General features: G+C 46.3%; 1 protein-coding gene across 3 annotated transcripts in view; it reads left to right on the top strand.

The window, feature by feature from the left end:
• LOC144480581 (nuclear receptor ROR-alpha A) overlaps positions 1–11,821 on the top strand; it is a 184,142-nt gene extending 172,321 nt beyond the window's left edge. For all 3 annotated transcript variants that reach the window (XM_078200194.1, XM_078200192.1, XM_078200193.1), the window contains 3 exons: positions 1,641–1,751; positions 4,502–4,614; positions 8,524–11,821. In XM_078200194.1, coding sequence (XP_078056320.1) covers positions 1,641–1,751; positions 4,502–4,614; positions 8,524–8,688 — 389 coding nt within the window. In that variant the 3' untranslated portion in view covers positions 8,689–11,821. The remainder of the gene's footprint in view (positions 1–1,640; positions 1,752–4,501; positions 4,615–8,523) is intronic.
• The last annotated feature ends 1,585 nt before the right edge of the window (positions 11,822–13,406 follow it).

The raw sequence follows: 13,406 nt of genomic DNA, 5'->3' as shown, positions 1-13,406 counted from the left end.
TGGGACCTCTGCTATTTGTGATATATAGAAATGATTTGGAAGAAGGTGTAACTGGTGTAATCAGCAAGTTTGCGGATGACACGAAGATGGCTGGAATTGCGGATAGCGAAGAGCATTGTCGGGCAATACAGCAGGATATAGATAGGCTGGAAAATTGGGCGGAGAGGTGGCAGATGGAGTTTAATCCGGATAAATGCGAAGTGATGCATTTAGGAAGAAATAATGTAGGGAGGAGTTATACAATAAATGGCAGAGTCATCAGGAGTATAGAAACACAGAGGGACCTAGGTGTGCAAGTCCACAAATCCTTGAAGGTGGCAGCACAGGTGGAGAAGGTGGTGAAGAAGGCATATGGTATGCTTGCCTTTATAGGACGGGGTATAGAGTATAAAAGCTGGAGTCTGATGATGCAGCTGTATAGAACGCTGGTTAGGCCACATTTGGAGTACTGCGTCCAGTTCTGGTCGCCGCACTACCAGAAGGACGTGGAGGCATTGGAGAGAGTGCAGAGAAGGTTTACCAGGATGTTGCCTGGTATGGAGGGTCTTAGCTATGAGGAGAGATTGGGTAGACTGGGGTTGTTCTCCTTGGAAAGACGGAGAATGAGGGGAGATCTAATAGAGGTATACAAGATTATGAAGGGTATAGATAGGGTGAACATTGGGAAGCTTTTTCCCAGGTCGGAGGTGACGATCACGAGGGGTCACGGGCTCAAGCTGAGAGGGGCGAGGTATAACTCAGACATCAGAGGGACGTTTTTTACACAGAGGGTGGTGGGGGCCTGGAATGCGCTGCCAAGTAGGGTGGTGGAGGCAGGCACGCTGACATCGTTTAAGACTTACCTGGATAGTCACATGAGCAGCCTGGGAATGGAGGGATACAAACGATTGGTCTAGTTGGACCAAGGAGTGGCACAGGCTTGGATTGCCGAAGGGCCTGTTTCCTGTGCTGTACTGTTCTTTGTTCTTTGTTCTTTAATAAGCTTGAGGGATAGGGAGCTAGGATGGGAGAGTGGCGCTCAGGTCGGTGATCAGCTGATTGAATGGCGGAGCAGACTCGATGCGCTGAATGGCCTGCTTCTGTCCCTATGTGCCTACAATGAAGAAAACTAAGGAAAAAAAATAAAATTTGACATTTTTAAATCTCCAATAACAAATTACTGACTGAGAAATTGAGATTGTTGCTCCTCTGTGTCATTGAGTTAACATGGCATTGCGCTAACAATTTTCCAGTAGTTAACAAGACACTTACGACATTAAGTTCAAGATTAAACTTTCTGCAGTCAGTTTAATAGACAATTACTGTTAAGAAAAAGGGGAGTGCTCAGGGGGAGAAGTCATTACTGTGATGGGACAACATATATCAACCAACATATTGCACAATAATACACCATTATTATTCTAGTCTGATGAATGTCAAATGTTTGCGAAACTACTTTGTGGTTTAAAGAAGGCTTTCCTTTCACTGGACAGCCTCCAAATCTTGGAATATTATTCTAATTATGAATTACATGTTGGGTTAAATGTTTCGCTGATAAGGAAGTTGAATATTTTCATCAATCTCCCATTAAACTGGTGCATTTGAGTTAAAAAGTGATTTGCCTAGTGTATTAATTGTTTGTCCGTCGCTTCTCCTGGCAGGTTGTGATGATTTGATCAACTCCATCTTTGAATTTGGGAAAAGTTTGTGCGCGTTGCATCTAGTGGAGGATGAGATTGCTTTGTTTTCTGCGTATGTGCTGATTTCTGCAGGTGAGCCCCTCAGGACATTTTCATCTCGTGACTTTTCTCAGCCAATCTTTCTCTCTACTTTACCCCCTGCCATCCATCGACCTTCATGCTCCGTGTAGTCTTCAGTGGTTCCTTTGTTCCATGTTTGATGATGTGAGTCTGTTTACTCTTGATGCTCACTGTGCTTGATTGGGTAAGCCTGGATGTGGAGAAAAGCAAACAAACTGTCGAAAGAGCAAGAAGATCCAGTGGGCAAGGAGTAGACAATTTGAACCACTGTTTATAAAACATGTCACAAACATAGAAACTAGTGCCAACTCGGCCAAGTGCTGAGATAAAAAGTACACAACACATTCATAGAGAATCATAGAATCCCTACATGCTAAAGGAGGTCCATCATGGCGGCACCGACTCTCAGACAAGAGTATGCTACCCAGGCCCTCACTCCCGCCCTATCCCCGTAACATATTTGCATGGTTAATCCATGTAATCTACATATCATGGGCGTGAAGAGGCAATTTAACATGGCCAATCCACCCAACCTGCGCATCTTTGGACTGTGGGAGGAAACCGGAGCACCCGGAGGAAACCCACGCAGACACGGGGAGAATGTGCAAACTCCGCACAGTCACCCAAGGCTGGAATTGAACCGAGGTCCCTGGCGCTGTGTGTCAGCTGTGATAACCACTGTGCCACCGTGCTGCCCATAGTTTGCCTAATGTGGCTGTCAATTTTTGCAATGGTGTAATGCTGATCAGATACCTTTGTGAGATTGGCGTTGCTACTCTGATCATTGGGCTTTCCTGTCAATTGTTGAAAAACCGATGCTGCCACCATGGCAGAGTGGCTTCTGTTCTGGGTTCTCTGAAAATGCAGTTATTCACCTGAGACCAATAGTTGAATATCCTAACCAGAAAGGAAGACAGTGAACTCACAGTGCCACCCCTCCACCAGCTGTTCTCCTTTTACCTGTTTCTCCATTAGATCCACACCTGAGATGGTCAACATCTAGCTCCCTCCAGATTTGTTGTAGTTTGACACAAACCATCGACTGCCTTCACAACAACAGCGCCCACCAGTCAGGTGGTAAATCATCCCCAAGGAGTTTTCCAAAGGAAATTATTCAACAAAACCCAAATGCATAATGAGATAGTACAACTGGTAACTAAATGTTTGGTCAAAGAGACAGCCTGGGATTCCCCCACTCCTCCTCCGCCCCCATGCCATGGTGGGTTCTCTGGTGGCAGAGTTGGCTCACTATCGGCCATCAGCTCATAAATAGAGCTGTTTGAGCTTGAGCTAAGACTGGCAAATGCTCAGTGGCATGTCCTGGGTATTGACTGGGTACAGGTTGGGTACGGACTGGATATAGGTTGGGTGTAAGGTACAGGCTGGGTATGGACCAGGTACAGGTTGGGTATAAGGTACAGGCTGGGTTTGGACTGGGTACAGGTTGGGTGTAAGGTACAGGCTGGGTACGGACTGGATACAGGTTGGGTATAAGGTACAGGCTGGGTATGGACTGAGTACAGGTTAGGTGTAAGGTACAGGCTGGGTACGAACTGGGTACAAACTGGGCATAAGGTACGGACTGGGTACAGGTTGGGTGCAAGGTAACGGCTGGGTATGGACTGGGTACAGATCCGGCATAAAGTACAGGCTAGGTTTGACCAGTTGGGTGGGGAATTGCGGGGTGGGGGTTAGTTGGGGGTGCTGGGGGTTTTCTGGCGGAGGGGGGTAATATAGTCCAGGGTGTTAGTTGGTGGGTTGCGAGGGGTGGGGGTGGTAGTTGGATGGGTTAGGGGGTAGTCAGGGTTTGTAGGGGTAGTATTTGGGAGGTTAATCGAAGAGGGGTGAGGGGTAGTCAGTGGATGGGGTGTTAGGTGGGTTGGGAGAGTATCAGGCGGATGGTAGTGGGGGTTGGGGGGGGGGGGGGGTTGGTGGTGGAGGTGAGGGGGAGAGTGTCAGGTCTATAGTTACCCAGGAGTTAGAAGTGGTTTTAATTCTTCTAGCTTTTCCTGGGCAGAACAGTCAGAATCTTCTCTGTTCTCTGCCTCAAATCAGAGTATTGGATGGTTCCCAGTTCAGCATAATTGATCATCAGAAGTTTAAACTTCCCATGAAGATCCCATGCATCCTCTTGTGTGGGTATGTCTAGGGGTCTCTGAGCATCGGCTGGGTTACAATCCGCGTGTAACTCCCCTGGAAATTGGATGTCAAGAGCCTGTGTGTTTGGTAGCAGTGCAATAACTAGTCACTGAGCCTGAATCTGTGTGTGTTGAGTGTGCTTTCTCCTGTGTTAGACAAGGGACAGTAGGAAGTTTACACTAACTGCCCTCACACTGCTATCTGATTCGATTTATGATTTTGATTTTTGATTTGATTTGATTTATTATTGTCACATGTATTAGCATACAATGAAAAGTATTGTTTCTTGCGCACTATACAGACAAAGCATACCGTTCATAGAGAAGGAAAGGGGAGAGTGCAGAATGTAGTGTTACAGTCATAGCTAGGGTGTAGAGAAAGATCAACTTAATGCGAGGTAGGTCCATTCAAAAGTCTGACGGCAGCAGGGAAGAAGCTGTTCTTGAGTCGGTTGGTACGTGACCTCTGACTTTTGTATCTTTTTCCTGACGGAAGAAGGTGGAAGAGAGAAGTCCGGGGTGCGTGGGGTCCTTGATGCTTCCTCTGTGAAGACTCTGAAAATAAGTTGTGAGAAATGGTGGCCTTGGAGCCTGTATTTATCCTTTCATTGTTTCTCCTCCCAGACCGACTCTGGCTCCAGGAGAAAATAAAGGTGGAGAAACTGCAACAGCGAATCCAGCTAACACTTCAACATATTTTGCAGAAACATCACAGAGAGGACGGCATTCTGACCAAGGTAATTCACAGAGTTCAGGCTGAGAAACTGCAGCTAGCTGGGAGAGCAGAGGGAGGAGGATAACTCAATCGCTGTTCTAAAGCTGGTGAAGGTTCAAAGAGAACAAACAAAGAACAAAGAACAGTACAGCACAGGAACAGGCCCTTCGGCCCTCCAAGCCTGCTCCGAACATGATGCCTGTCTAAACTAAAACCGTATGCACTTATGAACTCCATATCCTTCCATTCCCATCCTATTTATGTATTCGTCAAGTTGCCTCTTAAATGCTGCTATCGTACCTGCTCCCACCACCTCCCCAGACATTCACCACCCTCTGTGTAAAAAAAATTGTCTCGCACATCTCCTCTAAACTTTTCCCCATGCACCTTAAACCTATGACCCCTCGTACTTGACTTTTCTACCCTAGGAAAGAGCATCTGACTATCCACTCTGTCCATGCCACTCAATCTTGTAAACCTCTATCAAGGTCACCCCTCAACCTCCGTCGTTCCAGTGAGAACAAACCGAGTTTATCCAACCTCTCCGATCGCTAATGCCCTGCAGACCAGGCAACATTCTGGTAAACCTCTTCTGTACCCTCTCCAAGGTATCCACATCCTTCTGGTGTGTGGCAACCAGAAATGTACACAATATTCTAAACGAGGCCTAACTAAGGTTCTGTGCAGCTGCAGCATGACCTGCCAATTTCTATACTCAATGCCCCCACCTATGAAGGCAAGCATGCGTATGCCTTCTTGACTACCTTATCCACCTGCGCTGCCACTTTCAGTGATTGTGGATATGTACACCCAGATCTCTCTGCCTGTCAACACTCCTAAGGGTTCTACCATTTACTGTATAATTCCTACATGCATTGGATCTTCCAAAATGGAATGGGCTGAATGGCCTCCTTCGGTACTACTCTATAATTCACTGTTGATATTCAGAGCCCTGTTTACTCGAGTCACCAAGAGAACAAGGTGCCTGCAAAAATACAAATCTAACAAAATGTTAAAAGCCAGAATCTCTGAAACAGAATCTAATTTTATATTTGTGTATGTATGTAGAGATAAATATGGGTCGATGTATTTGAATCAACAGAGCCCAACAAGTTGATCTCATTTGTACGAATTAGAAACAGGAGTAGGCCATTCGGCCCCTTGAGTCTGCTCCCCCATTCAATAAGATCATGGCTTGTCTGATTGTAACCACAACCCCACATTCTTACCGAGCTCCGATAACCTTTCACCACCTCATTAATTGACAATCTATCTAGTTTCTCCTTCAAAGCATTCAAAGACTCTGCTCCCACTGCCTGTTGAGGAAGAGCGTTCCAGTGACTCACCCCCCTCTGAGAGAAAGAAGATTCTCCTCATCTCTGTCTCAAATGGGCAACCCCTTATTTTTAAACAGTGACCTCCTAGTTCGAGATTCTTCAACAAGAGGAAGCATCCTCTCCACATCCACCCTGTCAATCCCCCTCAGGATCTTAAAGGGTTCGAGCAAATCAACTCTTACTCTTCTAAACTCTCATGTATACAAACCTAAACTCTCCAACCTTTCCTCACTAGACAACTTGCACCTTCCTGGTATCGGTCTAGTAAACCTTCTCTGAACTGCTTCTAACATGTTTATATTTGTGGGTGGCACAGGCAGCACAATGGCACAGTGGTTAGAACTGCTGCCTCATAATGCCAGGGATCTGGGTTCGATTCCCGGCTTGGGTCTGCACCGACCACAATCCCACCCAGACCCCTTACCCCCATAACCCCATGCATTTACCCTAGCTAGTCCTCTGACAGTAAGGGGGCAATTTAGCATGGCCAATTCGCCTCACCAGCACATCGGCATGGTGACATAATGGTTAGCACTGCTGACTCGCAGCGCCAGGGTCCGGGGTTCGAATCCCAGCTTGGGTCACTATCTGTGTGGAGTTTGCACATAGTCCCCGTGTTTGCGTGGGTTTCCCCCGGGTGCTCCGGTTTCCTCCCATATCCGAAGATGTACGGGTTAGGTGCATTGGCCATGTTAAACTGCCCTTTAGTGTCAGGGGGGGTTAGTTTGGGTAAATGCATGGGGTCATGGGGATAGGGCCTGGGTGGGAATGTGGTTAGAACTGTTTACCATTTACATAGATGATCTGGAGGAGGGGACTGAATCTAGGGTATTCAAGTTTGCTGATGACACGAAGGTGAGTGGGAAAGCGAATTGCGTGGAGGACGCGGAAAGTCTGCAGAGAGATTTGGGCGAGGATCTGGCAGATGGAATATAACGTTAGCAAGTGTGAGGTTATCCACACTTTGGAAGAAATAATAGTAAATTGGAATATTATTTAAATGGAGAAAAATTACATTGTGCGACTATGCAGAGGGACCTGGGGGTCCTTGTTCACGAATCGCAAAAACTCAGTCTGCAAGTGCAGCAGGTGATCAAGAAGGCGAATGGAATGTTGGCCTTTTTGGGCCCCACACCTCAGGAAGGACATACTGGCACTGGAGCGGGTCCAGCGGAAATTCACACGGATGATCCCAGGAATGGTAGGCCTGACATACGATGAACGTCTGAGGATCGTGGGATTATATTCATTGGAGTTTAGGAGGTTGAGGGGAGATCTAATAGAAACTTACAAGATAATGAACGGCTTAGATAGGATGGACGTAGGGAAGTTGTTTCCATTAGCAGGGGAGACTAGGACGCAGGGGCACAGCCTTAGAATAAAAGGGAGTCACTTTAGAACAGAGATGAGGAGAAATTTCTTCAGCCAGAGAGTGGTAGGTCTGTGGAATTCATTGCCACAGAGGGCTGTGGAGGCCGAGACGTTGAGCGTCTTCAAGACAGAAATTGATAAATTCTTGATTTCTCGAGGAATTAAGGGCTATGGGGAGAGAGCGGGTAAATGGAGTTGAAATCAACCATGATTGAATGGTGGAGTGGACTCGATGGGCCGAATGGCCTTACTTCCGCTCCTATGTCTTATGGTCTTTATCGCGAGGGGGATAGAATATAGAAGCAGGGAGGTCTTGCTGCAACTGTACAAGGCACTGGTGAAGCCGCAACTGGAGTACTGTGTGCAGTTTTGGTCCCCTTATTTGCGAAAGGATATATTGGCCTTGGAGGGAGTGCAGAGAAGGTTCACCAGGTTGATACCGGAGATGAGGGGTGTAGCTTATGAGGAGAGATTAAACAGATTGGGTCTGTACTCGTTGGAGTTTAGAAGGATGAGGGGTGATCTTATGGAGACCTATAAGATAATGAAGGGGCTGGATAGGGTAGAGGTGGAGAGATTCTTTCCACTTAGAAGGGAAACCAGAACTAGAGGGCACAGCCTCAAAATAAGGGGGGGCCGGTTCAGAACAGAGTTGAGGGGGAACTTCTTCTCTCAGAGGGTAGTGAATCTCTGGAATTCTCTGCCCATTGAAGTGGTGGAGGCTTCCTCGTTGAATATGTTTAAATCACGGGTAGATAGTTTTCTGATCGATAAGGGAATTAGGGGATATGGGGAGCAGGCGGGTAAGTGGAACTGATTCGCCTCAGATCAGCCATGATCTTGTTGAATGGCGGGGCAGGCTCGAAGGGCCAGATGGCCTACTCCTGCTCCTATTTCTTATGTTCTTAAGTGGTTGGTGCAAGTCCGATGGGCCGAATGGCCTCCTTCTGCACTGTAGGATTCTATGATTCTATCTTTGGGCTGTGGGAGGAAATCGGAGCACCCGACGGAAACCCACGCAGACATGGGGAGAATGTTCAGACTCCGCAAAGACAGTAACCCGAGGCCGGAGTTGAACTCGGACCCTTAGCACTGTGAGGTAGCAGTGCTAACCACCGTGCCACCGTGCCACCCTGTTGTGTAGGGAAGTCCAATGCTGATCATTCTGAAGACGTTCTGTTTTGCCGATGTTTTGCTAATTGTGTTGACCTTGCCTTTTCCAGCTCTTATCGAAAGTGTCCACATTACGAACACTGTGTAATCGACATATTGAGAAGCTGTCTTCATTCAAAGCAATACACCCGGACATTGTGCGGGTCCATTTCCCCCCCTTGTACAAGGAGCTGTTCAGCTCTGAGTTTGAGCAAATGATGCCGACGGATGCTTAGACACTGTCACCTGAGAAGACCGGACCCTGGAAGTACCTGCACCAAGTTATTGAAGATACTTCACGCTTTTCAGTTGCCGTTGCGCAGCCCAAGAGATTAAAGAGGCCACGCATTTTCCTGGGTGGGGAGTTTAAAGGACGGGGGCAGGGGGGCGGATAAATATTAGTTTCTTAGTGAAAGTTGAACTTGTTTTTCTCATGCATTTAGTTTGTGTAGAGCACAGCGTGCGGTGACATTACAATGCTGAGAAGCTAACTTAGAGGAAATCTTTTACAGGGTATCTAGAGTAAATACAGTGAATATAACTATTATTAGCAGTATATCATTTTAAACTTGATGTGCTGTAAGACAATATATGAATCTGCAATTTAAGCACTTTTTTCCCAATTTGTACATGATATATTGTATTTATTAGTTCCGTTAATAGGATATGCACAAGAAATCCAAGTTTAACGATTGGGTATCTGTTGGGGCGGTTCGGAGTTTTAGATGCTGCTGTCTAGGTTGATGTTTGTGTATAGTAGGAATGCCCACATACTTAGTTTGATTTACAAACTCACTCCAATTTCCATAGTCTGTGCGGCTGGCTAATGTATCATTGATTCAGATGAAGAACAGTAGGGTAAAAAGTAATGGAATCAAATGATTTAAAAATATGAAGCCTTGTCTGGACCACTTTAGAGAGAGAGAGTTCTATTTTTATAACCCAGGTATGAATATTAGGAAGCACTTAAAATATTCCTGCAATAAATGAGATGTGATTTGTGTATGACAAATGTTTTTTTTGTAAGGCGCGTCAACGATAGAAAGAAGTGTTATTTTCTAAAAGCTTGGTATTATTTTCTTGCGAGACGATGTCTGATCCAGTCTAGTGAAACCTTTTCAATTAATGTGCCACGGTGTAAGTGTGTCTCTGCTGACGAGTAAAACGAATCTTTGTAACCTTGAAATGGAGGTTTCCTTGTGGAACAACATTCCAAAAAAAACACGCAAAAATGTAGAAGTGTCTAAAGTAAATGTTTGTGTGTCTGCGTGTATGTCTTTGTGTAGGTTTTATGTGTGTGTCTGTGTGTATGTCTTTGTGTAGGTTTTATGTGTGTGTCTGCGTGTGTGTCTGTTTCATGTGTGTGTCTGTCTGTGCGAGTGTCTGTATGTTGGCTGGACGGCTGGTGAGTGATGCAGAGCGACGCCAACAGCGCAGGTTAAACTCCCGTACAGGCTGAGGTTATCCGACCTCAGGCTGAGGTTCTCGACCTCGCCTTGAGGTGTGGGCGACCCTCAGGTTAAATCACCGCCAAGTCAGCTCTCCCCCCTCAAAGGGGGAAAGCGTCAGCTGGGATTCTGGCGACTTTACCTTTGTGTGTGTGTGTGTGTGAATAGTAAGTCTGTCACTGTTGCTTTTTGCACATTTAATTCATTCCTTGGTAGTGCAATATGTACAAAGGCCACTTGCTGGCGTACATTTAACCCCTCAGGGAAGTTAAAAAAAACGTGTTTGTACAGTCTCTTATTCTGCTAAGGGTTGTTGACTCGATCATTTGTATGTTTGTGTGTGTGAGGCAGTCAGTCTAGCTCTGATCCTGGTGTCAGTCTGGATCCTGGAATCAGTGCGGTTCTTGGAATCAGCCTGGATCCTGAATTAATCCTGGTCCTATAGTCACTCTGATTCTGATCCTGGACAGTAACAGTTTTAACAACACCAGGTTAAAGTCCAACAGGTTTATTTGGTAGCAAATACCATTAGCTTTCGGAGCCCTGCTCCTTCGTCAGATGGAGTGGAAATCTGCTACCATCATTTGTCAGATGGAGTGGAAAGATTGCTACCAAATAAACCTGTTGGACTTTAACCTGGTGTTGTTAAAATTGTTACTCTGATCCTGGAGTCAGGCTGGATCCTGAATTAATCCTGGTCCTATAGTCACTCTGATTCTGATCCTGGAGTCAGGCTGGATCACACAGTCAGGCCACTAGTTTGTTTGCGGGATCAGTTGTTGAGTGTGACGGGCGCCTGATGATTGCAGTTACTGTGGAAGACAATCCAACATTCTGATTTAAGCAGTAAGAATCCTCGGAGGAAAAATCCTGGAGGTCAGACAGAGGTCAGATGGAGGGTTTGAAATTTTAGCTCAGGGATAATTTAGATTAGAAGGAAGGTGTGGAACAGTCAGTATTTCTTGTAACAGTAAACCCAGCAATGATATCCAGGCCCTTAGGAGTTGCAAACTGATTTTCAATATTGTCTATATTTACAATTTAAGGTGATTTATTTGACGGTGTTTGGAAACGGCTAGTGTTATATACAGCGTGGCGATTTTGTTTTCAGAGAGGGTGATCTGATGGAGGAGACTTCTATGGAATACTTGCCAACCCGTGGGTTTAGCATTCAATACTCTTTGATCCTTCTTCTCATCATTCCCACCTACGCGGATGCACTATCCTGTGGCTTCACGCATGTCAAAGCAAAGCACATATAGACCCCTCTCTTCCTAAGATTCAACAGCACAATGCCCACCCAAACACTTCTACCTCCCCGCACCCAGCGAATGTTGAACGGGGGCATTTCCAAGTTGAGATGGGGGATGGGTCCCTCGGTCCAGTACATCAGGAAGGAGCTATTTGCATCCTAGACTATCTAAAAAACAAAAAAAAAAAGAACAGTACAGCACAGGAAACAGGCCCTTCGGCAATCCAAGCCTGTGTCGCTCCTTGGTCCAACTAGACCAATCGTTTGTATCCCTCCATTCCCAGGCTGCTCATGTGACTATCCAGGTAAGTCTTAAACGATGTCAGCGTGCCTGCCTCCACCACCCTACTTGGCAGCGCATTCCAGGCCCCCACCACCCTCTGTGTAAAAAACGTCCCTCTGATGTCTGATTTATACTTCGCCCCTCTCAGCTTGAGCCGGTGACCCCTCGTGATCGTCACCTCCAACCTGGGAAAAAGCTTCCCACTGTTCACCCTATCTATACCCTTCATAATCTTGTATACCTCTATTAGATCTCCCTCATTCTCCGTCTTTCCAAGGAGAACAACCCCAGTCTACCCAATCTCTCCTCATAGCTAAGACCCTCCATACCAGGCAACATCCTGGTAAACCTTCTCTGCACTCTCTCCAATGCCTCCACGTCCTTCTGGTAGTGCGGCGACCAGAACTGGACGCAGTACTCCAAATGTGGCCTAACCAGCGTTCTATACAGCTGCATCATCAGACTCCAGCTTTTATACTCTATACCCCGTCCTATAAAGGCAAGCATACCATATGCCTTCTTCACCACCTTCTCCACCTGTGTTGCCACCTTCAAGGATTTGTGGACTTGCACACCTAGGTCCCTCTGTGTTTCTATACTCCTGATGACTCTGCCATTTATTGTATAACTCCTCCCTACATTATTTCTTCCAAAATGCATCACTTCGCATTTATCCGGATTAAACTCCATCTGCCACCTCTCCGCCCAATTTTCCAGCCTATCTATATCCTGCTGTATTGCCCGACAATGCTCTTCGCTATCCGCAATTCCAGCCATCTTCGTGTCATCCGCAAACTTGCTGATTACACCAGTTACACCTTCTTCCAAATCATTTCTATATATCACAAATAGCAGAGGTCCCAGTACAGAGCCCTGCGGAACACCACTGGTCACAGACCTCCAGCCGGAAAAAGACCCTTCGACCACTACCCTCTGTCTCCTATGGCCAAGCCAGTTCTCCACCCATCTAGCCACTTCTCCTTGTATCCCATGAGCCTTAACCTTCTTAACCAACCTGCCATGTGGGACTTTGTCAAATGCCTTACTGAAATCCATATAGACGACATCCACGGCCCTTCCTTCATCAACCGTTTTTGTCACTTCCTCAAAAAACTCCACCAAATTTGTAAGGCATGACCTCCCTCTTACAAAACCATGCTGTCTGTCACTAATGAGATTGTTCCGTTCTAAATGCACATACATCCTGTCTCTAAGAATCCTCTCCAACAACTTCCCTACCACGGACGTCAAGCTCACCGGCCTATAATTTCCTGGGTTATCCCTGCTACCCTTCTTAAACAACGGGACCACATTCGCTATCCTCCAATCCTCAGGGACCTCACCCGTGTCCAAAGAAGCGACAAAGATTTCCGTCAGAGGCCCAGCAATTTCATCTCTCGTCTCCCTGAGCAGTCGAGGATAGATGCCATCAGGCCCTGGGGCTTTGTCAGTTTTAATGTTCCCTAAAAAACCTAACACTTCCTCTCTTGTAATGGAGATTTTCTCTAACGGGTCAACACCTCCCTCCGAGACACTCCTGGTTAACACGCCCCTCTCCTTCGTGAATACCGATGCAAAGTATTCATTTAGGATCTCCCCTATTCCCTTGGGTTCTAAGCATAATTCCCCTCCTTTGTCCCTGAGAGGTCCGATTTTCTCCCTGACAACTCTTTTGTTCCTAACGTATGAATAGAATGCCTTAGGATTCTCCTTAATCCTGCCTGCCAAGAACATCTCGTGACCTCTTTTTGCCCTTCTAACTCCCCGTTTGAGTTCTTTCCTACTCTCTCTGTATTCCTCCAGAGCTCCATCTGTTTTCAGTTGCCTGGACTTAACGTACGCCTCCCTTTTCATTTTAATCAGATCCTCAATTTCCCTGGTTATCCACGGCTCTCGAATCCTACCTTTCCTATCTTTCCTTTTTACAGGCACATGCCTATCCTGCAGCCTTATCAATAGTTCCTTAAAAGA

The sequence above is a fragment of the Mustelus asterias genome, chromosome 29 (assembly GCF_964213995.1).
Source record: "Mustelus asterias chromosome 29, sMusAst1.hap1.1, whole genome shotgun sequence".
Lineage (NCBI taxonomy): Eukaryota > Metazoa > Chordata > Chondrichthyes > Carcharhiniformes > Triakidae > Mustelus > Mustelus asterias.
Note: the sequence above shows the minus strand (reverse complement) of the source record. Positions and strands in the feature narration are given on the sequence as shown.